This window comes from Pogoniulus pusillus, chromosome 38 (assembly GCF_015220805.1).
Source record: "Pogoniulus pusillus isolate bPogPus1 chromosome 38, bPogPus1.pri, whole genome shotgun sequence".
Taxonomy (NCBI): Eukaryota; Metazoa; Chordata; class Aves; order Piciformes; family Lybiidae; genus Pogoniulus; species Pogoniulus pusillus.
Window position 1 is genome coordinate 5,723,800 of NC_087301.1, and position 26,803 is coordinate 5,750,602.

The window sequence follows — 26,803 nt, forward strand, 5'->3', positions numbered from 1 at the left end:
ATATAGAAGTGGAAGAGTTTGCACAGCTCCAATTTGGGCATCATTTGCAGCTGATGATTGGATGGCTCAGGTTGGAAGGCAACTCAGAGAGCATCTCACAGGATGTCAGGGGCTGGAAGGGACCCAAGGAGATCATCCAGTTCAACCCCCCTGCCAGAGCAGGACCATCCAGTCTAGCTCAGGGCACACAGAACACATCCAGACAGGCCTGGAAAGGCTCCACACAAGCAGACTCCACAACCTCTCTGGGCAGCCTGTGCCAGGGCTCTGGGAGCCTCCCAGGCAAGAAGTTCCCCCTTGTGCTGAGCTGGAACCTCCTGTGCTGCAGCTTCCATCCATTGCTGCTTGTCCTATCCCAGGGAGCAGTGAGCAGAGCCTGTCCCCCCCTCCTGACCCCCAGCCCTCAGATATTGCTGAACATTGATCATATCCCCTCTCAGTCTTCTCTCCTCCAGCCTAAGCAGCCCCAGGGCCCTCAGCCTCTCCTCGTAAGCCATGCCCTCCAGTCCCCTCATCATCCTCCTCCTCGCCTCTCCAGCAGATCCCTGTCCCTCTTCAACTGGGTTCTAGAACACCTCCAGGCATGGAGACTCCACCACCTCCCTGGGCAGCCTGTGCCAGTCCCTGACCACTCTTACACCAAAGAAACATTTCCTCCTCTCCAACCTAACCCTCCCCTGGCACAATTCCAGGCCATTTCCTCTCCTCCTATCACCTGATACTGGGGAGCAGAGCCCAACCCCCCCCCCCCAACCCCTCACTGCAGCCTCCTCTCAGGGAGCTGTGGAGAGTTTCCTTTTTTGCTGCAGCAAAGCAGCAGCAGTTGGGGAAGTGAGAGCAGGGTTTGTGGTTTTGAGGTGCTTTGGCAAACCCCAGATGCACTTTTTACCCCCTGCACCACCGCTGTGGTGCTTCTGACCTGTGGGCAGGCAGGGAGGAGGTGGCAGCTGAGAGGGATGCTGTGTTCCTTGGCATCTGCAGATGCTGCCCTTTTAATGCAGCAAACATTTGTTTAACTTTCTGCTCTGAGCCTTGGAGCTTGACAGTGGAATGCATTCCTGAAGCAGCAGGCAGTTACGGTGGCTTAAGGGCTAAAGGTTTCCTAGAGGCAAAACAGTCCACAGCTGGGAAAGCCTCTGCCGTGCCAAACAGGCACACTGGCACTGAGCTGCAGAGCTGGCAAAGGCTGAGAGGTCCCTAAGAGTATCGTTAGCACCTATGTCAGACACTAACAGCCTCACAGATAGCATCAGGTTGGGAGGGACCCTCCAAGGGCATCTTGTCCAACCCCCCCTGCAGGCAGCAGGGACAGCTCCAGCTGGAGCAGGCTGCACAGGGGCACAGCAAGGCTGAGCTTGGCTGGCTGCAGGGATGTGGCCTCAAGCACAGCCCTGGGCAGCCTGTGCCAGTGTCTCAGCAGCCTCCCTGTGCACAGCTTCCTCCTGATGCCCAACCTAACTCTGCCCTGCTTCAGCTCCAAACCATTGCCTCTCATGCTGCCTATGGCAGGGGCTCAGAACTAGATGATCTCTGAGGTCCCTTCCAACCTCAGCCATTCTGTGGTTCTATCCTGTCACTCCAAGCCCTTCTGCACAGTCCCTCCCCAGCCTTCCTGTAGGTCCCCTTCAGATACAGCTCTATGGTCTCCCTAGAGCCTTCTTTTCTTCAGCCTGCACAGCCCCAACTCTTTCAGGCTGTGCTCACAGCAGAGCTGCTGCAGCCTCTCAGCATCCTCCTGGCCCTGCTCTGGACACTCTCCAGCATCTCCACATCTCTCTTGCCCCAGGGGCTCCAGAACTGGACTCCAGGTGGGGTCTCAGCAGAGGGGCAGAATCACCTCATCATCTTTGTGGCCACTTCTGTGCTTGCTCCATCAGGTCCACATCTCTCTGGTGTTGGGGAGGGTCACAGAGCTGGACACAACAAATGGTGCACATTGAGAGCCACTTAATGCAAGGAGCTAAGAGGGGCAAAGAGTTCCCTGCAGAATGGTTCCAGAACTGATTGCTCATAGAATCATAGAACCAAGTAGGTTGGAAGAGACCTCCAAGATCATCCAGTCCAATCTATCCCCCAGCCCTGCCCAACCAACCAGACCATGGCACTAAGTGCCCCAGCCAGGCTTGGATTCAACACCTCCAGCCACAGCCACTCCACCACCTCCCTGGGCAGCCCATTCCAATGCCAATCACTCTCTCTGCCAGGAACTTCCTCCTCACATCCAGCCTTATCCTCCCCTGGCACAGCTTGAGGCTGTGTCCCCTTCTTCTGTTGCTGCTTGCCTGGGAGAAGAGCCCAACCCCACCTGGCTACAGCCTCCCTGCAGGCAGCTGCAGGCAGCAATGAGCTCTGCCCTGAGCCTTCTTTGCTGCAGGCTGCACACCCCCAGCTCCCTCAGCCTCTCCTCACAGGGCTGTGCTCCAGGCCCCTCCCCAGCCTTGCTGCCCTTCTCTCAACACCTTCCAGCACCTCAGCATCTCTCTGCAATGGAGGAGCCTAGAACTGGACACAGCACTGCAGGGGTGGCCTGAGCAGTGCTGAGCACTGGGGCAGAATAACCTCCCTTGTCCTGCTGCCCACACTGCTCCTGAGCCAGCCCAGGATGCCATTGGCTCTCTTGGCCACCTGGGCACTGCTGCCCCATCTTCAGCCTACTATCCACCAGTACCCCCAGCTCCCTTTCTTCCTGGCTACTCTCAGCCACTCTGTCCCCAGCCTGTAGGGTTGCTCAGTCCCAGCCAGCCCTGAGCTCTGCCCTCGCTGCAGCATTCCAGGGCGCATCCAACAGCTCCTTTTTTTTTGCTCTCTCTCTCTCTCTGCAAGTGAATATTTGTGTGGGGGAAAATGGGAACATTTCTAATGAGAGCTGAATTGCTCTGTTCTCTGCCACAGCCATGCTGGGGCTATAATTAAAGACCTTCCAAAATGGCTGCAGCAGTTCTGCTAAGTCTGAATGCCACATTAATGACACCCTCCTGAGAGGCTGCTGCTCTGTGGCACGGTATAAATGGAAGGGTTATCGGCACAGGACGTGACTGAGCCCTTGGGCACGTGGGAAGGACCCAGCTGAGCTCCTCTTCCGTGGGCACAGCCTCTCTGCTGCTTCCCAAAGGAGAACAGAGCCTGCTCAGACAGCAGCAGCAGCAGCGGGCACTGGTGTTGGATCAGGAGCTTGGGCTGACAAAGGGCACTTGCGAAGCCCAAAGGGCTGCAGCGAAAGCAGCGTGGCCTGGAGGTGGGGAGAGGAGATCCTTACCTCTCTGCTCTGCTCTGGGGAGCCCCAGAGGGCCAAGCAGAGCCTGGGTGAAGTGTGGCCAGCAGGGTTAGGGAGGGGATTCTCCCCCTCTGCCCTGCTCTGCCCTGCTCTGCCCTGCTCTGCCCTGCTCTGCCCTGCTCTGCCCTGCTCTGCCCTGCTCTGCCCTGCTCTGCCCTGCTCTGCTCTGCTGAGACCCCACCTGGAGTCCTGCATCCAGCTCTGGAGCCCCTGGGACAAGAGGGCTGTGGAGATGCTGGAGAGTGTCCAGAGCAGGGCCAGGAGGATGCTGAGAGGCTGCAGCAGCTCTGCTGTGAGCACAGCCTGAAAGAGTTGGGGCTGTGCAGGCTGGAGCAGAGGAGGCTCCCAGGGGACCTTCTTGTGGCCTGCCAGGATCTGAAGGGGGCTCCAAAAAAGCTGGGGAGGGACTTTTGAGGCTGTGAGGGAGTGTCAGGAGTGGGGGGAATGGAGCAAAGGTGGAGGTGGGGAGAGTGAGGCTGGAGGTGAGGAGGAAGTTGTTGAGCAGGAGAGTGGTGAGAGGCTGGAATGGGTTGCCCAGGGAGGTGGTGGAGTCCTCATCCATGGAGGTGTTTAAAAAGAGGCTGGACAAGGCAGTTGGTGCCGTGGGCTCCTTAGAAGGGTTAGGTGCTAGGTTGGGCTGGATGATCTCAGAGGTCTTTTCCAGCCTGGTTAACTCTGTGGTGCTCAGTCCTTGACTTTTCTCAGCTTGACGTTTTCAGCTCCTTCGCTCTCTGAAACGTGGTGAAAGGAGGCAAAAGCATTTCAGAGGCATTTTCCACTCTGAACCTCCTTTCCCTAGGCTTCCCAAAGGTATTTATGCACAGGCCTCCATCCTAACAAAGGGCTCTTTGAGGGTCCCATGGTAGCCTAACATTCCCTCCTTTCACAGGGAACTGAGGGCTGTGATTTACTGCAGGGACCTGAGTGCTCTCCTTTACAGCTCCTTTGCTTCTCCTCCTCTTGGTGCCTCCTCTGGGTGCTTTGCTCCTGCAAACGAACTGCTGTGCCTGGTGTCACACAGCCCAGGGATGGGCACTCAGCTTGCTGCCTGCAGTTAAGGGAGTAGGAGATGTAGCTTTGCCCCCCAGCCTTGCTGTGGCTGAGCCTGGAAGCCTGCTCTGCTTGGAGATGTCCCTGCTGTGCCCGCAGAGGGGTCGGAGGGTCCCTTCCAGCCTGATGCCATCCGTGAATGAAAGTGCAGGGAGGGGTTTGCAGCTGGTGGTTGTCAGAGTGGCACAGAGGGGCTGGCTGAGGGGGGGTTCTGCCTTGTTTCTGGGGATGGCCCTGGGCACTCAGCACAAACACGCTCAGGGTTGGCCTTGGGCAGTGTCCTTCTTTTTCTTAGTCGTCTGTGGTGTTTGCGATTGCTTTAAGAAGCTTTCCCCCTCGGTCCGTCCTCTCCCCCTCCCTTTCTCCTGCCCTCCCTTTCTCCTGCCCTCCCTTTCTCCTGCCCTCCCTTTCTCCTGCCCTCCCTTTCTCCTGCCCTCCCTTTCTCCTGCCCTCCCTTTCTCCTGCCCTCCCTTTCTCCTGCCCTCCCTCCCTTTCTCTTTCCCTCCCTCCCTCCCTCCCTCCCTCCCTCCCTCCCTCCCTCCCTTTCTCTTTCCCTCCCTCCCTCCCTCCCTCCCTTCCTTTCTCTTTCCCTCCCTCCCTCCCTCCCTTCCTTTCTCTTTCCCTCCCTCCCTCCCTCCCTTCCTTTCTCTTTCCCTCCCTCCCTCCCTCCCTCCCTCCCTTTCTCCCTCCCTCCCTCCCTCCCTCCCTCCCTCCCTCCCTCCCTCCCTCCCTCCCTCCCTCCCTCCCTCCCTCCCTCCCTCCCTTTCTCTTTCCCTCCCTCCCTCCCTCCCTCCCTCCCTCCCTCCCTCCCTCCCTCCCTCCCTCCCTCCCTCCCTTTCTCTTTCTCTCCCTCCCTCCCTCCCTCCCTCCCTCCCTCCCTCCCTCCCTCCCTCCCTCCCTCCCTCCCTCCCTCTTTCCCTCCCTCCCTCTTTCCCTCCCTCCCTCTTTCCCTCCCTCCCTCTTTCCCTCCCTCCCTCTTTCCCTCCCTCCCTCTTTCCCTCCCTCCCTCTTTCCCTCCCTCCCTCTTTCCCTCCCTCCCTCTCTCTTTCCCTCCCTCCCTCTCTCTTTCCCTCCCTCCCTCTCTCTTTCCCTCCCTCCCTCTTTCCCTCCCTCCCTCTCTCTTTCCCTCCCTCCCTCTCTCTTTCCCTCCCTCCCTCTCTCTTTCCCTCCCTCCCTCCTTCTCTCTCTCTCTGCCTTCCTCCCTCCCTCCTTCTCCCTCCCTTTCTCCTTCTCTCCCTCCCTCCCTCCCTCCTTCCCTTTCTCCTTCTCTCTCTCTTCCTCTCCCCCTGCCGTTCTCCTTCTCCCTCTCTCTCCCTTCCTCCCTCCCATCCCTTTCTCTTCTCTCCCTCCTTTTCTCTCTCCCTCTCTCCCTTTTATTTTTATCTGTCCTTGCCGGCCCTGTCCTTTGCTTCCCCAGAAACAAAACCTCCTTTGTGGCTGCAAACTCAGCGTGCCAAATAGTTTGAATAGCTGCAGCCCTCCACGAGCGACTGTAACACATAAAAGCAACACTAAATTCCTTCCAATGCCATCCCATAACAGCAAGAATCCCCGGGTTAATAATTGGGGCAGCAAGAATGGGTTGACCTCCTTGTTTGATGCAACCATATTAGCTTGCTTGGCTTGGTGCAAGGTCTGCTTAGCTTCTTGTGTCTTCTGTGTTTAACTTTGCAGCCAGTAATTTAGTGTTAATGATGTTGCATTCATTAGCATCCCAATGAGAACCTCTTTCCACCCCCCCCACCCCTACCCCAGGCTAATGATTCTGGTACCCGAGGCTCTGCTTAATCCCTGGTTGCATGAAGCATGGTGGGGATTGGGGTGGTTTTTACTGCCTTTGTTATGTGCTCTGAAGGGAAGAGCCTTGAAAGCAAATGAGTCGTGTCCGGGGCTGCAGTTTGCATTGGCACTTGTGTCACACGCAGCTGAGTGAATGGTTGGATGCACTCTTAAGGGTGCTGCTGGGCCCGAAGAAGATGCTGGGGAGGTTGAGTTTTGTTCTTCTCAGACAGGTTTCCTGTGGTAGGCTTCTGGAGGGTCCCCTAAATCAGAGGATCAAGCAGGTTGGAAGAGAGCTCCAAGCTCAACCAGCCCAACCTAGCACCCAGCCCTGCCCAACCAACCACACCATGGCACTAAGTGCCCCAGCCAGGCTTGGCTGCAACACCTCCAGCCACAGCCACTCCACCACCTCCCTGGGCAGCCCATTCCAATGCCAATCACTCTCTCTGACAACAACTTCCTAACAACATCCAGCCTAGACCTGCCCTGGCACAGCTTGAGACTGTGTCCCCTTGTTCTGTTGCTGGCTGCCTGGCAGCAGAGCCCAACCCCACCTGGCTACAGCCTCCCTGCAAGCAGCTGCAGACAGCAATGAGCTCTGCCCTGAGCCTCCTCTGCTGCAGGCTGCACCCCCCCCAGCTCCCTTAGCCTCTCCTCACAGGGCTGTGCTCCAGGCCCCTCTCCAGCCTTGCTGCCCTTCTCTCGACACCTTCCAGCACCTCAACATCTCTCTTGAACTGAGAAGCCCAGAACTGGACACAGCACTCAAGCTGTGGCTTGACCAGGGACAGAAGAACCTCCCTTGTCCTGCTGGCCACACTGCTCCTGATTCCTTCCTCTCCCTCTGCTCTCTGTTCGTGTTTGCTGCTTGCCTTGTGGGTCTGGATGGGTGTCAGTGTGCAGCTGAGCAGTGGATTGGTCGCAGATGAACCCAGGCTCTCGTAGGGGGTGATGGAGCAGAGCTCACATGCGAGGGGAGGGGAGGGAGGATAAGGGGACGGCTCCAAGTGTCCACATTAGTGATTCCTGTGCTTGGCAAGCAAGCCCCACACTGAGCTAGCCGAGTGTGGCTTGTTCTGAGGAGCAAAATCTGTTCTCTCATCAGGCAAACAGGGACCCTGCTGGCATCGGGCATCCTGCTGTGCCCCTGGCTAAGCGTGTCTACCTAGACACCAGCTGGCTGAGCTGCCAGACAAAGCTTGCTGACATGCAAATGGAGATCAGGTATTATCTGGCTCCTCCTCGCAGCTCTCACTTGGGTCTGCTGGAGCTGTCTGTATGGAAATCCGAGCGAGCAGCTGCCTGGAGGGAGCTCAGATAAGCACAGAGAGTGCTGGGGCCATTGTCTGCAGGCTTCTGCCCCTGGGCTCATCTGCCATGCCAGGAGCCAACTACATCTGTTACTATTTTGGGTCATTCTTTCTTTAGGAGATCTTTTGGTGTCTGGTCCCTAGGGAGGTTTGCAGCATGGATGCTGAATTAGTGATTGTAACTAACCCAAAGAGCATGGGCTGGGAGGAGGAGAGGATCTGGGCACCCAGGCTGGTGCTCTGTGTGACTGCAAGCTGGCAGCCTGCAAAGCCTTGGTGAGGAGCAGGCTGGGGACTGAGTGGATGGAAAGCAGCCAAGAAGAAAGAAAACTGGGGGTACTGATAGACAGTAGGCTGAAGGTGAGGCAGCAGTGTGCCCAGGTGGGCAGCAGAGCCAATGGCATCCTGGGCTGGCTCAGGAGCAGTGTGGGCAGCAGGACAAGGGAGGTTCTTGTGCCCCTGTGCTCAGCACTGCTCAGGCCACCCCTTGAGTGCTGTGTCCAGTTCTGGGCCCCTCAATTCAAGAGAGATGTTGAGGTGCTGGAAGGTATCCAGAGAAGGGCAACAAAGCTGGTGAGGGGCCTGGAACACAAACCCTATGAGGAGAGGCTGAGGGAGCTGGGGGGGTGCAGCCTGCAGCAGAGGAGGCTCAGGGCAGAGCTCATTGCTGCCTGCAGCTGCCTGCAGGGAGGCTGTAGCCAGGTGGGGTTGGGCTCCGCTGCCAGGTAAGCAGCAACAGAAGAAGGGGACACAGCCAGGGCAGGTCTAGGCTGGATGTTGTTAGGAAGTTGTTGTCAGAGAGAGTGATTGGCATTGGAATGGGCTGCCCAGGGAGGTGGTGGAGTGGCTGTGGCTGGAGGTGTTGCAGCCAAGCCTGGCTGGGGCACTTAGTGCCATGGTCTGGTTGGTTGGGCAGGGCTGGGTGCTAGGTTGGGCTGCCTGAGCTTGGAGCTCTCTTCCAACCTGGTTGATTCTATGATTCTCCTCCTTGGTGTCCAGGACAGCAAAAAGCCATCAGCTAGAAAAGGTTTGCTGCTTGCTGAAGGCTTATTGGGTTTGTACCAGGCAGCTTGACAGGAAGGTGCTGAGCTCTTCCTCTTCAGGTTCCTTTCTGACAAGGGTCTTGGAGCTGTTGCTGGGGATGCTTTTCTATGCCATCAAGAGATGCTTGGCTCAGAAATGCTTCTTGTTGGACTTCCCTGGTGATGGAATCCTGATGAATTTGGTTCTGTGTGGTGTGCTCTGTACAGCCTTTTTTTTGCCTCTCACTTGGTTTATTGCAGCTCTTTTTCTTCCCTTAGTGTTGCATTCTTTGGCGTTGCTTTGCTTACTCAAAATGGGATTTACTGCAGTTGTGTGGCAGGCTGAGGGGAGTGAAAGTTGCACTTTGGGTCTGCTTGCTGTGGTGTTTGGATTTCTTGCCTTAGAATCATAGAACCAGGCAGGTTGGAAGAGAGCTCCAAGCTCAGCCAGCCCAACCTAGCACCCAGCCCTGCCCAACCAACCAGACCATGGCACTAAGTGCCCCAGCCAGGCTTGGCTGCAGCACCTCCTGCCACAGCCACTCCACCACCTCCCTGGGCAGCCCATTCCAATGCCAATCACTCACTCTGACAACAACTTCCTAACAACATCCAGCCTAGACCTGCCCTGGCACAGCTTGAGGCTGTGTCCCCTTGTTCTGACCCTGGCTGCCTGGCAGCAGAGCCCAACCCCACCTGGCTACAACCTCCCTGCAGGCAGCTGCAGACAGCAATGAGCTCTGCCCTGAGCCTCCTCTGCTGCAGGCTGCACCCCCCCCAGCTCCCTCAGCCTCTCCTCCCAGGGCTTGTGTTGTGGTCTGCACTGTCTTCATGCTTCCTGCAGCCTCTACTAGCTGCTTCTCCCTGGGCTTTCTGAGGAGGAGAGGGGGAGTCATCTGGCAGATGCTGCTGGAATTTGGTTGTGGGATACAGAAATACATTGTGGCTGAAAAGAAAACCCATCCCTGGCTCCCGACGCTCTGAGGAAGCTTTCCAGACCCTGCTATGGGCTTCATTACAGCCAAGCAAGCAGTTGTTAGTGGCAGGAGAAATGTATTCAGGAGATTGCTATTCCTGCAATTTCAGAGCTGTGCAGCTGTGTGGGGGGACTTGATAACAGACTAGCCAGGGGCCCCATCTGTTTCCAATAAAACACAGAGGGGGGAAAAATGCAAAAGTGGCAGGCAGGAGCAGTTGTGGAGTGCAGATTGGGAGGCGAGTCCCAGCAGTTGTCTGCTGCCAATTTCCTCTCCCTCTCTTTCTGTGTCTTCCTAATGAGAAGTGAGCATCGAAGGAGGGGTGAGGGAGATGGGATTTTGTCCTCTTGCCTGCCTTTCTTCTACCCAAGAATATGGGTTTGCTATTTATGTGCTGGGTGCTGTCTGCAGAAGGAGCTGTAGGAGAGCACTTTGCATAGCTGCAGCCCTGGGAGCCAGGCAGCAGTGGAGCTCTTTAAGCCTGTGCAATGTTCAGAGCAGGAACCTCCAGGAGAAGCTTCAGTTCTCTTTCTGCAAGTGAAGATCAGTTCTCTGCTGCTGCTGGACCTGGGCTGCTTTGCATCCCTGGGGCTCTGCCCTGATGATTTTCATTACCTGGGCTTTTCCTGAGAGAAACCTGCAGGTCTGCAGCTGCTCTCTCCTTGCATATCCACACCTGCCTCACCTCATGGAGCTGCCTGCTAGCAGACAGCATTGGCTCTGGTTCCAGTCTTATGTTGGCTTTCATAGAATCATAGAATAAAGCAGGCTGGAAGAGAGCTCCAAGCTCCTGCAGCCCAACCTAGCACCCAGCCCTGCCCAACCAACCAGACCATGGCACTAAGTGCCCCAGCCAGGCTTGGCTGCAACACCTCCAGCCACAGCCACTCCACCACCTCCCTGGGCAGGGCCTGCATCAGGAGCAGTGTGGGCAGCAGGACAAGGGAGGTTATTCTTCCCCTGTGCTCAGCACTGCTCAGGCCACCCCTTGAGTGCTGTGTCCAGTTCTGGGCTCCTCAATTCAAGAGAGATGTTGAGGTGCTGGAAGGTGTTGAGAGAAGGGCAGCAAGGCTGGGGAGGGGCCTGGAGCACAGCCCTGTGAGGAGAGGCTGAGGGAGCTGGGGGGGTGCAGCCTGCAGCAGAGGAGGCTCAGGGCAGAGCTCATTGCTGCCTGCAGCTGCCTGCAGGGAGGTTGTAGCCAGGTGGGGTTGGGCTCTGCTGCCAGGCAGACAGGGTCAGAACAAGGGGACACAGCACTGAAGCTGTGCCAGGGCAGGTCTAGGCTGGATGTTGTTAGGAAGTTGTTGTCAGAGAGAGTGATTGGCATTGGAATGGGCTGCCCAGGGAGGTGGTGGAGTGGCTGTGGCTGGAGGTGTTGCAGCCAAGCCTGGCTGGGGCACTTAGTGCCATGGTCTGGTTGGTTGGGCAGGGCTGGGTGCTAGGTTGGGCTGCCTGAGCTTGGAGCTCTCTTCCAGCCTGCCTGATTCTGTGATTCTGTGAGGCATTGCTCATCCCACCAAGATTTCCTTCCCCAGCCTAGAGCTGCTCTTTCTGCTTCCTGACTCCTTGCCCTCAGCCTTGTGCCTGCAGTGAGGGCAGTGGTGTTGGGTTTGATGGTCTTGGAGGAGTGCTCCAAGCAGAGCAGTTTGAGTGATGCCAGCCGTGGGCTGCTGCCCGGCGCTGTGGCAGCACTCCCCGCAGCAGGCTGCGCGGTGCCAAGGTGCCATGCTCCCTCTCGTGGCTTGTTCAGCGTGGAGCTGAGAGAGGAGAATCACAGCAGCTTAGAATCAGTCAGGGTTGGAAGGGACCACAAGGCTCTAGTTCCCAACCCCCTCTGCCATGGGCAGAGACACCTCACACTAGATCAGGCTGCCCACAGCCTCATCCAGCCTCCCTCTGTGTGACCACAGCCTCCCTGGCTAACCTGTGCCAGTGTCTCCTCACCCTCCCTCTCTGTGCTCCACAGCCTCCTTGCCCAACCTGTGCCAGTGTCTCCTCACCCTCCCTCTCTGTGCTCCACAACCTCCCTGGCCAACCTGTGCCAGTGTCTCCTCACCCTCCCTCTCTGTGCTCCACATCCTCCCTGGCCAACCTGTGCCAGTGTCTCCTCACCCTTCCTCTCTGTGCTCCACATCCTCCCTGGCCAACCTGTGCCAGTGTCTCCTCACCCTTCCTCTCTGTGCTCCACATCCTCCCTGGCCAACCTGTGCCAGTGTCTCCTCACCCTCCCTCTCTGTGCTCCACAGCCTCCCTGGCCAACCTGTGCCAGTGTCTCCTCACCCTCCCTCTCTGTGCTCCACAACCTCCCTGGCCAACCTGTGCCAGTGTCTCCTCACCCTCCCTCTCTGTGCTCCACAACCTCCCTGGCCAACCTGTGCCAGTGTCTCCTCACCCTCCCTCTCTGTGCTCCACATCCTCCCTGGCCAACCTGTGCCAGTGTCTCCTCACCCTTCCTCTCTGTGCTCCACAGCCTCCCTGGCCAGCCTGTGCCAGTGCCTCCCTACCCTCACTGCAAAGAATTCCTTCCCCATCTGGAAGCAATTGCTCCCTCCTCACAACTCCTTCTCTCGTTGTACATCACTGCAGCCATCATTGGAGCTCTGCAGGTCACAGGATATAGTTTCTGGGTGAGGAATAGAAGCTGCTTGAACCCCAAGGTCTGGCCTCACTGCAGGGAGGGCTTAGCAGGCTCTCTGGACCTGCTGACTGCTGCCTCTTGCTAATGGGAATTATTGATCACCTCTGACAGCTTTATTGTATCCATGGAGGCTTTCTGTAGTACATCATCCTCACAGCTTCCAGAGAGGCTGCTGTTGTGCCCCTTCATCTCTGGAGCCTCTTTTTACACCTCCCTCCTCAGCTGCTTCTCTGTCTGCCAAGAATGCAGGGATGGGATGGGTAGAGATTGACCTGTTTGGTGCTGCTGCTGCTGGTGATTATTTGCATAGCTGTGGAGTTGGGTGAGGGTAAGGAGTGGAGCTCTGGGACTTGGTGAAAACAAATATTGGCTCTTGCTGATGGAGATAAAAGGCAGGATGTTGTAGCTGGGAGATTCAGCCACTTGCACATCTCCCTGCTCCCTGGAGACTCTTCACAGTGAAGAGCAATTAATAATGGCAGCAATAATTCCAGGAGGCTTTTACTGGGCTGTTATCTTTTTGCTGTTTTTAATCAAGGCACTGCAGTGCTGCTCAGGTTGGTTCTTGCAGCCAGTCTCTGGGTGGATTTGCTTTGTGCCTGTCTGCCTCCAGCTGGAGGGTATTTTTCTCCTCCCCTCAGACCACATTTGTGTTCCTCCTTCTGAATTTTCTGTTGTGTGGTATATAATGGTGGTGGTTTTCTTGTGCTGTTGTTTCATGCCCTGGAAAGTAGAAGAGGGGACTGTGGAAGGAAAAGTGTTCAGCAGGAATCCTCAGGTGGCCCAAAGGTCTTTTACCCTCACAGCTCACTCCAGCTGAGCATTCCTCTTCTGCCCTCCCTTACCATTCTGTGACACAGGAGCTGATGTTGGTAGAGATGATGTTAAATGTCTGATAGAGAGAAATGAGTTCTGCACCTGGAATTCCTTTGGTTGGCTGTTTTCTTCTCCTGAGCTGGCTCAGCACACAAAAAGTAGAAGGGGGATTGTGGAAGGAAAAGTATTCAGCAGGAATCCTCAGGTGGCCCAAAGGTCTTGTCATAGAATCAGGCAGGCTGGAAGAGAGCTCCAAGCTCAGGCAGCCCAACCTAGCACCCAGCCCTGCCCAACCAACCAGACCATGACACTAAGTGCCCCAGCCAGGCTTGGCTGCAACACCTCCAGCCACAGCCACTCCACCATCTCCCTGGGCAGCCCATTCCAGTGCCAATCACTCTCTCTGCCAGGAACTTCCTCCTAGCATCCAGCCTAGACCTGCCCTGGCACAGCTTGAGACTGTGTCCCCTTGTTCTGTTGCTGGCTGCCTGGCAGCAGAGCCCAACCCCACCTGGCTACAGCCTCTCTGCAGGCAGCTGCAGGCAGCAATGAGCTCTGCCCTGAGCCTCCTCTGCTGCAGGCTGCACCCCCCCAGCTCCCTCAGCCTCTCCTCACAGGGCTGTGCTCCAGGCCCCTCCCCAGCCTTGCTGCCCTTCTCTCAACACCTTCCAGCACCTCAACATCTCTCTGCAATTCAGGAGCCCAGAACTGGACACAGCACTCAAGGTATGGCCTGAGCAGTGCTGAGCACAGGGGCAGAAGAACCTCCCTTGTCCTGCTGCCCACACTGCTCCTGAGCCAGCCCAGGATGCCACTGGCTCTGCTGCCCACCTGGGCACAGCTCACTCACAGCTCACTCCAGCTGAACATTCCTCTTCTGCCTTCCCCTACCATTCTGTGACACAGGAGCTGACTTTGCTAGAGGTGATGTTAAATGTCTGATAGAAATGAGTTCTGCACCTGGAATTCCTTTGGTTGGGTAATTCCTTCTCCTGAGCTGGCTGAGCACACAAGGCACAGGTTCTGTTAGTAACTCTTCATGCTGAGTATCACTGGGTTCAAGGTCTCCTCTCTCACTGCCCTGCAGAAAGCCTCACAAATCAATAGAATCAGAGGATCAAGCAGGTTGGAAGAGAGCTCCAAGCTCCTCCAGCCCAACCTAGCACCCAGCCCTGCCCAACCAACCAGACCATGGCACTGAGTGCCTCATCCAGGCTTTGCTTCAACACCCCCAGGCATGGTGACTCCACCACCTCCCTGGGCAGCCCATATTTTAACACATCAGTGAGAAGCAGCAGCATTTTACTTCTGTCAGCAGTGAAATTTAACAGTCTCACAGCATCTTGCTTGTCCTCTATACTCTGGACCTGGCTGCATGAATAATTTCATCTTCAATGATAAAAAGCAGAGCTCTGAGGCAGGGAAAAAGCATTAAATTAGGATGCTGTTAGGAGAAACAATTTACTGCTCTGGCTTGAAGGCTGAGGTAGCTCCTCAGGTTTCACAGGAGAATGGAACTGGAAGAGTTCTTTCAGTGGTCTGAAGTTGAGTGATAAAATCATCTTGATGTGTTTAACAAGTTCTGTGTTCAGCAATCACCTCTAGGTTCTGGAACTTGTGCATCTCTTGGCAAAAGATGTGCAAGTGAGTGCTGGGTAGAAGGAAGGGACTGAATATGTTTATACAGTGAACTGAAAATGGTCCTAAAGCTGTGCAGGTGAGTGGCAGGAGGCTGGAGCCAGGCTCTGCTGGGGGATGCCAGTGCCAGGGCAAGGGGCAGTGGTGGGAGCTGAGGCAGAGGAAGTTCCATGTTAACAGGAGGAGGAATTTTTTCCCTGTGAGGGTGCCAGAGCCTGGCACAGGCTGCCCAGGGGGGTTGTGGAGTCTCCCTCTGTGGAGATATCCAAACCCTGCCTGGATGTGTTCCTGTGTGCTCTGCTGTGGGTGATGCTGCTCTGGCAGGGGGCTTGGACTGGCTGAGCTCTGGAGGTCCCTCCCAGCCTCTGACATTCTGTGATGCTGTGAATATCTCCAAGGGAGCTTCAGGCAGCAGAGAAAGCCTCCTGCTCCAGAGCATGCTGCAGCCATTAGCAAATAGAGGTCAGGTGGAGACTGTTAGTGGCTCTCCTTTATCCTAGGGCTTAGCCTTGCCTGCTTCTGTTTGCAGAGCTGGAGCTGCCTGGCCTCCAGCAGCAGCCACCGCACCTGACTGCTCCATGGGGCGCAGAGGCTGCAGCTCCAGACCCAGGCAGGTTGTGCTAAGTGCTCTTTAAACCACAAAACACAACCTGAAGAGCTCAGCTGCAGCTCTGGGCTGCATAATCCCCCTTGTGGCACTTTCCTATCTTCCTGCTTAGGGAACACATCTGGATGGGAGGTTTTGTTACAGGTGCAGAGCAGGCATCAAGCATCTCTTGGTGCTCGGTGCTGAGCATTGAGCCACTTTGTCAGTCCAGGTGAGGATTCAGGCTTCAGGTGTGTTTGGTTTGGGGTTTTTTTTCTTCATGGAGCTGGAAGGATGAAAGCTGCCTACAACCCTGACATTAAACCCCAATGTTTTGCCTCCACTCTCCTTGCATTAGCTTCTTCTCTTTGATTCCATTGCCACTGCTCTCAAGCTTCTGCTGCCAGGTGGCTCAGGATGTGCAGCTGAAGGTTCACCACTTAGCTAAAGGTAGCTGATAACTGCTCTTGTATTTCCCTGACTGCTTTTCCTCTTCAAACCAATACTGTATTTGATAAAAGCCTTGGGGCTGGGTTCTCCTGTGTGCTCTGCTCTGGGTGATGCTGCTCTGGCAGGGAGCTTGGTCTGGCTGAGCTTTGGAGGTCCCTTCCAGCCCCTGCCACTCTGTGATTCTTTCTTCACCCTTTGCTATGAGAAGGATGTTGAGGAGCATGTTCAGGGAAGGGCCTGCTCTGTTTCCTTCTCTCCTCCCCAGGGGCAGGGGAGGCCAAGTAGAAAGACATCTCCTGGTCCTCCCCCCACGGGGAGAAGCTGACACCCAACCAGCAGCGCATCTCTGTGGTGCGCGATGATGACTTCTCCTCCACCCTCACCCTTCCAGCCCCTGGCATTCTGTGATGCTGTGACTGCTGCATGTACCTTGCCCAGGCTCATTGTGCTTCCCTAAGACTGCAGATCTGTGCTTGCATTTTGCTCCCAGCTGTGGCAGAGGGTCAGTGGTTGCAGCACAGATCAGCTGCTGGTGTTTCATAAAGCCTTTATGGCTTTAACACGAGGATGCCTCTGTGTAATCTTGGTGATTAGCTGTGGCTTAGGCTGAGATCTTCTCCTTTACAACCTTCCCTTATTGTTTCCCTTCCCATCAAAGCTGCTGGAGCAGAAAGTTCATTTTTGCATGGGTTGTTTTATGCCTGCAATATAGATGCTGAATGCTTGGGGTTTGCAGCCATTGCAGCCAGCAATGAGGGATTCATAGACTGATTTTGGTTGGGAGTGACCTCACAGATCATCCAGTTCCAACCCCCTGCCATAGGCAGGGACACCTCCCACTAGATGATCCTGAGGGTCTTTCCCAACCTGGATGTTTCTGTGATTCTTAGACTCCACAGCCTCTCTGGGCAGCCTGCTCCAGGGCTCCAGCACCCTCACAGTGATGCTCCTCTGCTCCAGCTTGGACCCATTGCCTCTTCTATCCTTGGATGTCACCAAGCAGAGCCTGCCTCTTGAACCTCTTGGCCTTGACCACCTCCAGGGAAGAGGCATCCAGGACTGTGAGCTGCATCTCAACAGCAGCTTATCTGCAGGAGGTGATCCTAAACATCACTGCTCTTGTCCTCTGGTGAAAGGAAGAGACAGTGCAGCTCTCAGCCCCTGGTAATTAGCTTGATGCTTTACTGCCATTAAGCACAGAGCTCTGCCACCTCAGCATGAGAGGGGAGAGTGGTGACAAAGCCTGTTACAGAAACCCTTCATTTAACACTGCAATCAAGGCTGAAATAGTGGTGGAGTTGGCAATTCAGCTCTGCCCTGCCTCAAAAAGCCTTTAATGAAGCACTCCAGCTTGGAGGTTTCCTTGATTTACACAAATAATTAGAGCTCTGAAGGGGAACTGTGGTGAGGAAAATGAATTTCAAGAGCCTCAATCTGAGGTGCTGCCTGGGTGAAAAGGCTGCTCTGCAGCAAAGGCAGCACTTGGAAGCTGCATTGCTGTTGTCAGCAGGGCAGTTCACAGGTTGCATTCTTCTGTCTGGCAAGCAGCACAACAAGGGACAAGCCAGGGGGAAGGTAGGGAGGGGAGCAGGTGAATGAACCATTGCTGTGGGGGTCAGCAGCTAGAAGAAGTGAAGGAGCAGCTCCTGGCTCCTTTGTGCCTGCTCTGACACTTGAGGGGGAGTGGAGTTTGATTTGGTGGTCAGCAGCTAGAAGAAGTGAAGGAGCAGCTCCTGGCTCCTTTGTGCCTGATCTGGCACTTGAGGGGGGAGAGGAGTTGGATTTGGTGGTCAGCAGCTAGAAGAAGTGAAGGAGCAGCTCCTGGCTCCTTTGTGCCTGCTCTGGCACTTGATGGGGGAGAGGAGTTGGATTTGGTGGTCAGCAGCTAGAAGAAGTGAAGGAGCAGCTCCTGGCTCCTTTGTGCCTGCTCTGGCACTTGAGGGGGGAGAGGAGTTGGATTTGGTGATCAGCAGCTGAAAGTGAAGGAGCAGCTCCTGGCTCCTTTCTGCCTGCTCTGACACTTGGGAAGTGGAGTTGGATTTGGTGATCAGCAGCTAAAAGTGAAGGAGCAGCTCCTGGCTCCTTTGTGCCTGCTCTGGCACTTGAGGGGCAGAGGAGATGGATTTGGTGGTCTTAGGTGGAAGGTTGGACTTGATGGTCCTAGAGGTCTCCTGCAACAGAAGCAGTTCTGTGGTTCTCTGCACATTCATAGATCCATGGAATGGGTTGGGTTGGGTTGGAAGGGACCTCAAAGCTCATCCAGTGCCAACTCCCCTGCCATGGGCAGGAACACCTACACCAGCCCAGGATGGCTTAAGACCTCATCCAGCCTGGCCTTGAACACCTCCAGGGAGGTTGTGGAGCACAGAAGCACAGAATGTGATCAAAGATCACATTCTGTGCTTCTGTGCTCCACAACCTCCCTGGCTAACCTGTGCCAGTGTCTCCTCACCCTCCCTCTCTGTGCTCCACAACCTCCCTGCCCAACCTGTGCCAGTTTTTCCCCACCCTAAAGCTTTTTGCTTTATCAATTTGAGTATTTTGCTGTGCCCAGACTCAAGAACTTCTTTCCTTAAGCCCAGAGGAAAGCTCTGAGGGTTCCCTCTGTGTGTTGCTGTGGTTCCACAGGGGCTGGCAGCCTCACTGGTTTCAGCTGCTGAGGCAGGGTGCAACTTTAAGTGGTCTGAGACATTCACTCTCTCACGTCTGTGATTGTGTAGTTGGGCTGCTGGAGAAGGCTTTTAGCTTGGAGTGAGAGCTTCGTGCCTTGGAAAGGGAAGCAGAGGGAGTCAGCTCCCCCCCCAGGCAGGCAAGCTTGGGCTATTTGATACAACAATTTGAAGCATGTTTGCCTTGGAAGGGAGAATCTTTGCTTGTCTTACAGCAGCAGGTCCAGTTCAGCTTCTCCCACCCCCCAGCAGCCTTCATGCCAGCTTGGAAGTGCCTTTTTTACCCCCTAAACCCACCTCAGACCTTCTAAGGGGCACCTTTTTATCCAGCTATGAGAAGGGCCAAGGGGAAGAAAGAGTGTGGCTGGCACTGGAGCTGGCTGAGCAGCAAGAGGGTCTGCAGGCAGGGGCACTGCACAGGGGCAGAGCTGCCCCTGCTGTATTGGTGCCCCTGCACATGGGCAGAGCTGCCCCTGCTGTATTGGTGCCCCTGCATGAGGGCAGAGCTGCCCCTGCTGTATTGGTGCCATTGCACATGGGCAGAGCTGCCCCTGCTGTATTGGTGCCACTGCACATGGGCAGAGCTGCCCCTGCTGTATTGGTGCCACTGCACATGGGCAGAGCTGCCCCTGCTGTATTGATGCCATTGCAAATGGGCAGAGCTACCCCTGCTGTATTGATGCCCTTGCAGATGGGCAGAGCTACCCCTGCTGTATTGGTGCCACTGCACATGGGCAGAGCTGCCCCTGCTGTATTGATGCCCTTGCAGATGGGCAGAGCTGCCCCTGCTGTATTGATGCCACTGCACATGGGCAGAGCTGCCCCTGCTGTATTGATGCCCTTGCAGATGGGCAGAGCTGCCCCTGCTGTATTGGTGCCACTGCACATGGGCAGAGCTACCCCTGCTGTATTGGTGCCACTGCACATGAGCAGAGCTGCCCCTGCTGTATTGATGCCCTTGCAGATGGGCAGAGCTACCCCTGCAGTATTGATGCCACTGCACATGGGCAGAGCTACCCCTGCTGTATTGGTGCCACTGCACATGGGCAGAGCTACCCCTGCTCTGTTGGTGCCCCTGCTGTATTGGTGCCCTTGCATGGGGGCAGAGCTACCCCTGCTCTGTTGGTGCCCCTGCTCTATTGGTGCCCCTGCACGTGGGCAGAGCTACCCCTGCTCTGTTGGTGCCCCTGCTCTATTGGTACCCCTGCATGGGGGCAGAGCTACCCCTGCTCTGTTGGTGCCCCTGCTGTATTGGTGCCCTTGCATGGGGGCAGAGCTACCCCTGCTCTGTTGGTGCCCCTGCTGTATTGGTACCCCTGCATGGGGGCAGAGCTACCCCTGCTCTGTTGGTGCCCCTGCTGTATTGGTGCCCTTGCATGGGGGCAGAGCTACCCCTGCTCTGTTGGTGCCCCTGCTGTATTGGTGCCCTTGCATGGGGGCAGAGCTACCCCTGCTCTGTTGGTGCCCCTGCTCTATTGGTACCCCTGCACAGGGGCAGAGCTGCCCCTGCTCTATTGGTGCCCCTGCTCTATTGGTACCCCTGCACAGGGGCAGAGCTGCCCCTGCTCTATTGGTGGCCCTGCTCTATTGGTACCCCTGCATGGGGGCAGTGCTACCCCTGCTCTATTGGTGCCCCTGCTCTATTGGTACCCCTGCACAGGGGCAGAGCTGCCCCTGCTCTGTTGGTGCCCCTGCTCTATTGGTACCCCTGCACAGGGGCAGAGCTGCCCCTGCTCTGTTGGTTCCCCTGCTCTATTGGTACCCCTGCACAGGGGCAGAGCTGCCCCTGCTCTGTTGGTGCCCCTGCTCTATTGGTGCCCCTGCACGTGGGCAGAGCTGCCCCTGCTCTGTTGGTGCCACTGCTGGGTCGGGGGTTGGGCTGAGAACGCTCTTTGAGGTTTCCCAACCAGCTCTGTCCCGTGTTTTCCAAAGCCTGTGCCCAGCTGCCAGTGGGGCAGTGCAGCCCTGGGCAGGTTGCATGCCCTCTGTGCAGCCTCTTGGCATTGCCCACAGCGCTGTGTGTTAGCAGCAGGGTGCAGAGCATCCCCTGCAGGGCGCCCCTGGGCCGCTCACCTGCGGCTTGTTGGCTTTGCAGCTTGTTTTTTGCTGCAGCTTCTCCCCTGGACGGCTGCTTTGTGTTGTGCTCCGGCCTCTGTTTGCTTCCTCTCTGAATCTTTATGATCTGATATTCCCCAAAGGTATCAACAATTCCCTCCTCCGATTCAGGGCAGAATTACTGAGCGGTTGCCATGGTGATGGGGGAGGAATTGGCTCAGCAGAGCAGCTGAGATCAGTCCCAGCTGCCTGCCTGCCTGCCTGCCTTCCTCCTCCTCCTGAGCAGTCAGTCTATTTCTAATGAAGTGCCATGTACAGGAGGCAGAGCTTTGTCTTGTTAAGCCTTTGTTGGGGATTAGATCCTTGGGGGCTTTCACCATAATCTGCTGAACTCACAAGCTTTACAAATCCTACCCTTGGTCACAGAGCTGAGGCCGTTGGACCCAGCAGATCTTTCCCTCTCCACCACCCTCTGGTCGTTTATAGAACCAGAGAATGGTTTAGGTTGGAAGGGACCTGAAAGCTCAGCCAGTTCCAACCCCTTGCTATAGGCAGGGACACCTCCCACTAGAACAGGTTGCTCAAAGCCTCATCCAGCCTGGTCCTGAGCACCTCCAGGGAGGTTGTGGAGCACAGAAGCACAGAATGTGATCAAAGATCACATTCTGTGCTTCTGTGCTCCACAACCTCCCTGGGCAATCTGTGTCAGTGTCTCCTCACCCTCCCTGGGCAACCTGTGCTCCACAACCTCCCTCTCTGTGCTCCACAACCTCCCTGGGCAACCTGTGCCAGTCTCTCACCACCCTCACTGCAAAGAACCCTTTCCTAACATCCAGTTTCAATCTGCCCTCCTCATCCTGTCATCTTCCATTCCTCCTCCTCCTCCTCCTCCTCCTGTCATTACCAGACCTTGTCAATAGTTCCTCCTCAGCCTTCCTGTAGGTCCCCTTCAGATCCTGGAAGGCCACTCCAAGGTGTCCTCAAAGCCTTCTCCAGGCTGCAGAGCTCCAACTCTCTCAGCCTGTGCTCAGAGCAGAGCTGCTGCAGCCCTCTCAGCATCTTGGTGGCCTGCTCTGGACTGGCTCCAACAGTTTCCATGTCCTGCTTGTGCTGGGGGCTCCAGAACTACACCCAGGACTGGGGTCTGAGGAGAGCAGAGCAAAGGAGGAGAAATGGACAAAATTAAAGGCAGAGTCTTTAAGAAGTGAAGCTCAGATTCTGCTCCTGAAGCTCTCTGGATCCATACTTTATCTACCCAAACCTGGGGTCACCTTCTCTTGCATGTCACAGAGGAATGGACCCCAAAGGAGGGGCAGTGGGGGACATAGGAGTGGAGCTTTGTGCTGTTGGTGGCTTTGCTTCTGATCTTTCACTTTCAGCTGGGATTCTTCTGCTAGCTTCCAGAAATCCCAGATAATTCCCAGTGTCAAAGGGGGTTTCAGTTTGCATCTTTACTGGAACTGTTCTGGCAAGAGCCTTCTGCAGAGTGCAGGCAGAGGAGCAGGCTGCCTGCCATGGGCAAATGTGTCCTGGTTCATAGATTGGGTTGACTTGGAAGGGAGCTTAAAGCTTAGCCAGTTCCAACCCTCTGCCATGGGCAGGGACACCTCCCACCAGCTCAAGGCCTCATCCAACCTGGCCCTGAACACCTCCAGGGGGTTCCATGGAGTGGGGCATGGCAGAAGGGACTGTGCTGACCTACAGAGGGACCATTGCTGGAGGAATTGCTGCCCCTCTGCACAACCTGCCCAGGAGTTCTGGTACTGAAGCCAGGAGTTTGGGGCTGTAATGGGAGCTTTGCAGCTGGTGGAGCAGAGGGAGCAGTGGCTAAGGAACAACCCAGGGAAGGGTTAGGTTGGAGATGAGGAACAATTTCTTTGCTGCAAGAGCGGTCAAGCATCAGCACAGGCTGCCCAGGGAGGTGGTGGAGTCCCCATGCCTGGAGGGGTTCAGGAAACCTGTGGCCATGGCACCTGGGGACAGGGTTTGGTGGCTGTGGTGGGCTTGGGGTGGAGGTTGAGTGGATGATCTCAGAGAGCTTTTCCAACCCAAGCAGTTCTGTCATTCAGTGAATACCTTCAGCAAATGCTTCCCAATGTGGTGTGCAGGACAAAGCACTTCAGAGTTGGACTTGTTTAATTGCCTGATTTGTTTTCCTTTGTTCCCTGCTAAGAGGCCATTAGACCTTGTAGAGAATTCCCTGCCTTAAATCCATGTTCTGCTTTCTGTCTCAGGAGATGGACTTGGGAATAGCTTTGGATGGAACCATGCAGGGGCTCAACCACCCTGAGAGTTGCCAGGAGCTCCCTGGTGTAGCTAAGATGCTCCCCTTTAGCAAGTGCCAAAGGGAAGGGAATGCAGGAGGCTCTTGGTTCTTGTCTCTTGCCTGCATGGTGCTGCTCAGAGCTTGTGCATCTGCTTGTGCTGATGAGGGAGAGTTGGCATCAAAGTGTCTAGGCTGGAGAATGAGCCTGTGCCTGTTTCCCCCACCCCTCTGAGTGGTGCTGCAGAGAAACAGCAGCCTGAGGGAGCGTGGGCACAGGCTTCCCTTCTTCATCTCCCTTTGGCTTGCAGGTACTGAGCAGCAAAGGACTTGGGGACATGGTGGCCGTGGTGGGGTTGGGTTGCAGGTTGCACTGGAGCTCTTGGAGAGCTTTTCCAACCCAAACTCCTCTGTGATTCTATAAACTGCCATCTTCTTTACTTGCCAGCTAGAGCCTGGCTGTGGCCTCAGCCCTTAGCCCTGCAGGGCAACATCTTCCCTGCCTGTTACCAAAATCATGCCTCAATTTGGGGGCTAATTTCTTTTGTTGGGATGCAAAACTTAATTATACTGAATGCAGATGAACAGGAAGTTGCATTAGCAGAGGTTTGGGGTAGTTTGGGGGTTTTTGTTTGATCAAATCAATGGGCAGTTATTCAGCATTATTTTGGGGGCTGGGGGGAACTTTGTAACCAGATAAAAGATAGGAGGGAGGGCAGAGCTATAAAAAGTGTTATTGTGTGATTATAAAGAGGCCCTTTTAATGCAGTTATTATGTGATGCTAAAGAGGCCTTTATTGCTCCAAGTTGGAAGCAGAATACAAATGGGCTCACAGTGTCTATTAAATGAAGAGCAGGGAAGGGGGTGGGGGGGGGGGGTTGAAATAGTCTCATTTCCCTCGACTGCAAAGCACAACTCATGAGGGAGTAGTGGTTAAAATCCATGGCAGTGCTGGGTCTGGTAGATTGATCATCTCCCAAGCCATAAAGTTTGGCAAGGAAGGAGTAATTTGTGTCATTTAAGGCATAGTTCAGTGGGGTGATGAAGCTGTTTCTGCAGGTTGTGATGTCAGCAGATGGTTCATTAGGTTGATGGAGTGGTTTGGGCTGGAAGGGATCTCAAGGATCATCCAGTTCTAGCCCCACTAAAGGATCAGCTAAACATTGATAAGAGCAATGCTTGGGGAGACAAAGATCCTTCACCCTGTGCTCCAAAGATCCTCCACTCTGCTCCAGAGATCCTCCCTCCACCCTCTGCTCCAAACATCCACTCTGCTCCAAAGATCCTCCCTCTATCCTGTGCTCCAAAGATCCACCCTGCTCCAAAGATCCTCCCTCCACCCTCTGCTCCAAAGATCCACTATGCTCCAAAGATCCTCTCTTCACCCTGTGCTCCAAAGATCCTCTCTCCACCCTGTGCTCCAAAGATCCTCCCTCCACCCTCTGCTCCAAAGATCCACTATGCTCCAAAGATCCTCTCTTCACCCTGTGCTCCAAAGATCCTCTCTCCACCCTGTGCTCCAAAGATCCTCCCTTCACCCTGTGCTCCAAAGATCCTCCCTTCACCCTGTGCTCCAAAGATCCTCCCTTCACCCTGTGCTCCAAAGATCCTCCCTCCCTCCACCCTGTGCTCCAAAGATGCTCCACTCTGCTCCAAAGATCCTCCCTCCACCCTGTGCTCCAAAGATGCTCCACTCTGCTCCAAAGATCCTCCCTCCACCCTGTGCTCTTTCACTGGATGGGGAGAGGAGCCCTGGGCCTTAGAAGGCTGAGCAAATCCATTTTGCTGCAGACCATTCCTGTTGTCTAACCCTCTCCTGTGTGCCTCTCTTCCAGCCTCTCTACAAGTGGACATTGTTCCAAGCCAGGGGGAGATCAGCGTTGGAGAATCCAAGTTCTTCTTATGTCAAGGTGAGTGGTGGCTCATGGCATCAGCTCCCTCTCTCTTGGTTTGCTGGGGAGGTCAAGCACTGTTTTAGCTCTGAGATAAAAGCTCCAGTGCCAGGTCTAGCTAGCAGTTCTCTTGGTTTCTCTTCCTTCTATGCCCTCATGGTGTGTAAGAGTCAGCAGCAAAGCAGCACGTGTTGTTTACTGCAAACAGCAAATGCATCCTCCCTTGGGAGCTAGCAACAGAGAGCAGCTCCAGCAGACAGCCTTGAGAATGGGAAAGGAGCTGCTGAAAGGCAAAAGGGAAAGCCAGGTGCCTAAGCAGGAGCAGAGGAGCACCTTGCAAGTTCCACTGCTCTTAGATCTGCTGCATTTAGAAGGCAGCCTTTTGTTTGCCAGCTGATTTCTCTCCTCAGCTGCTCTCAGCAGCAGTGGAAATGGCCAAGTGGCTTGGGGGTTGCTACCTCCACAACCCAGGGCTTCAGTGCTGCTGAAAACCTGCCTTTGTGGTGACACAAATCACTGCTTGTCCAGGCCACCAACTGCCCCAGGCTGTTCTCCTGCACTCTGTGGTGCAGTGCTGATGCAACCCACGTGCCCCAGAGCTGCTCCTACCACCAAATTAGCACCCACGTGTCCCCTTCAGATGCTCTGCTGAGAGTCCAGTGGGAGGGGTGAATGTGTTGGAGCACTGAGGTGAAGCATGACACAAAGCACAGAGGTGCTGTGGTGGGGCTCTGGGAGCAGAAGGCCACCAGGTGGACCATTTGCTTCCTCAGGAGTTAAGTAATGAGGCCATCTGATCCAAGAGGAACTGCAGAGTGATTGGTTAGTTGCTTTGGGAATGGAGGCATCCTCTGAGCAAGTGCTGCTGGCATCTTATCTGCATTCAGAAACACTCTGCATTCAGTTCCAGCCCCTCCAATAACAGGAGATAACAAAGCCACAGTGAGGAGTGCAGAGATGTGAGCTGCAAGGAAAAGACAGCCTGGAACCACTTGATAGCAGTTGGGGTCTGCAGTGGATGCAGCAGGAGGCAGGAGATGCTCAGTGCCCACAGCAGTGTCGCTGTTCTGGCAGGCAGAGCCCAGCCTGCCACTGCTGGTGGGGATGGAGCAGGAAGAGACTTAGTGCCATGGTCTGCTTGGTTGGGCAGGGCTGGCTGCTAGGTTGGGCTGGCTGAGCTTGGAGCTCTCTTCCAACCTGCTTGATTCTCTGATGCTGCTCCTCAGTGGATAGATTAGGACATGGGGTCCAGGAAAACCACTCTGGCCTGGCTCAGGGGGGGACCTTTTTGCTCTCTAAAGCTACCAGAAGAGAGGTTGTAGCCAGCTGGGGTTGGGCTCTGCTCCCAGGCACCCAGGGACAGACACAGTCTCAAGCTGTGCCAGGGCAGGTTTAGGCTGGATGTTATGAAGAAGTTCTTGGCAGAAAGAATGATTGGCACTGGAATGGGCTGCCCAGGGAGGTGGTGGAGGCCCCATCTCTGGAGGTGTTTAGAGGAGGCTGCATGAGGCACTTAGTGCCAGGGGTGAGTTAATCAGAAGGGTTGGTGCTAGGTTGGACTCAGTGATCTCAAAGGTCTTTTCCAACCTGGCTAATTCTGTGCTCCTGTGCAAGGAGTGCCCCCCTCTAGGTTACAAACCCAGCCCAGTGCCCTTGGTGCAGCTCAGCAGCTGAGCACTGCCAGTGCCAAGAGAGACAATTTTCTGTGCTCGCTTCCCAGGCAGCAGAACCCTTCCCTGGGTCAGCCTTTCACAGGGCAATGCTGGATACCTGCAGTCCTCTATGCACATCTGTTGGGCCAGTGCCATTCTGGGGTGCATCAGAAGGGCTGTGGTGAGCAGGTCAAGAGAGGTTCTCCTGCCCCTCTGCTCTGCCCTGCTGAGGCCACATCTGCAGTACTGGGGCCAGTTCTGGGCCCCCCAGTTCAAGAAGGACATAGAACTGCTGGAGAGAGTCCAGCACAGAGCCACAGAGATGCTGAAGGGAATGGAAGAGCTCTGTTAGGAGCAGAGCCTGAGGGAGCTGGGGCTGTGCTGCTGGGAGGAGAGGAGGCTGAGAGGTGAGCTCAGCAGTGGCTCTAAAGCTGTGCAGGTGAGTGGCAGGAGGCTGGAGCCAGGCTCTGCTGGGGGATGCCAGTGCCAGGGCAAGGGGCAGTGGTGGGAGCTGAGGCAGAGGAAGTTCCATGTGAACCTGAGGAGGAATTTTTTCCCTGTGAGGGTGCCAGAGCCTGGCACAGGCTGCCCAGGGGGGCTGTGGAGTCTCCCTCTGTGGAGATATCCAAACCCTGCCTGGATGTGTCCCTGTGTGCTCTGCTCTGGGTGATGCTGCTGTGGCAGGGAGCTTGGACTGGCTGAGCTCTGGAGGTCCCTCCCAGCCCCCT

The 26,803-nt window shown here is 55.5% G+C and overlaps 1 protein-coding gene across 8 annotated transcripts in view; it reads left to right on the forward strand.

Annotated features, from left to right (window-relative positions):
* Positions 1 to 26,803, forward strand: part of NCAM1 (neural cell adhesion molecule 1) — a 119,386-nt gene that overhangs the window by 26,573 nt on the left and 66,010 nt on the right. For all 8 annotated transcript variants that reach the window (XM_064173218.1, XM_064173220.1, XM_064173223.1 and 5 more), the window contains exon 2: positions 24,367 to 24,441. In XM_064173218.1, coding sequence (XP_064029288.1) covers positions 24,367 to 24,441 — 75 coding nt within the window. The remainder of the gene's footprint in view (positions 1 to 24,366; positions 24,442 to 26,803) is intronic.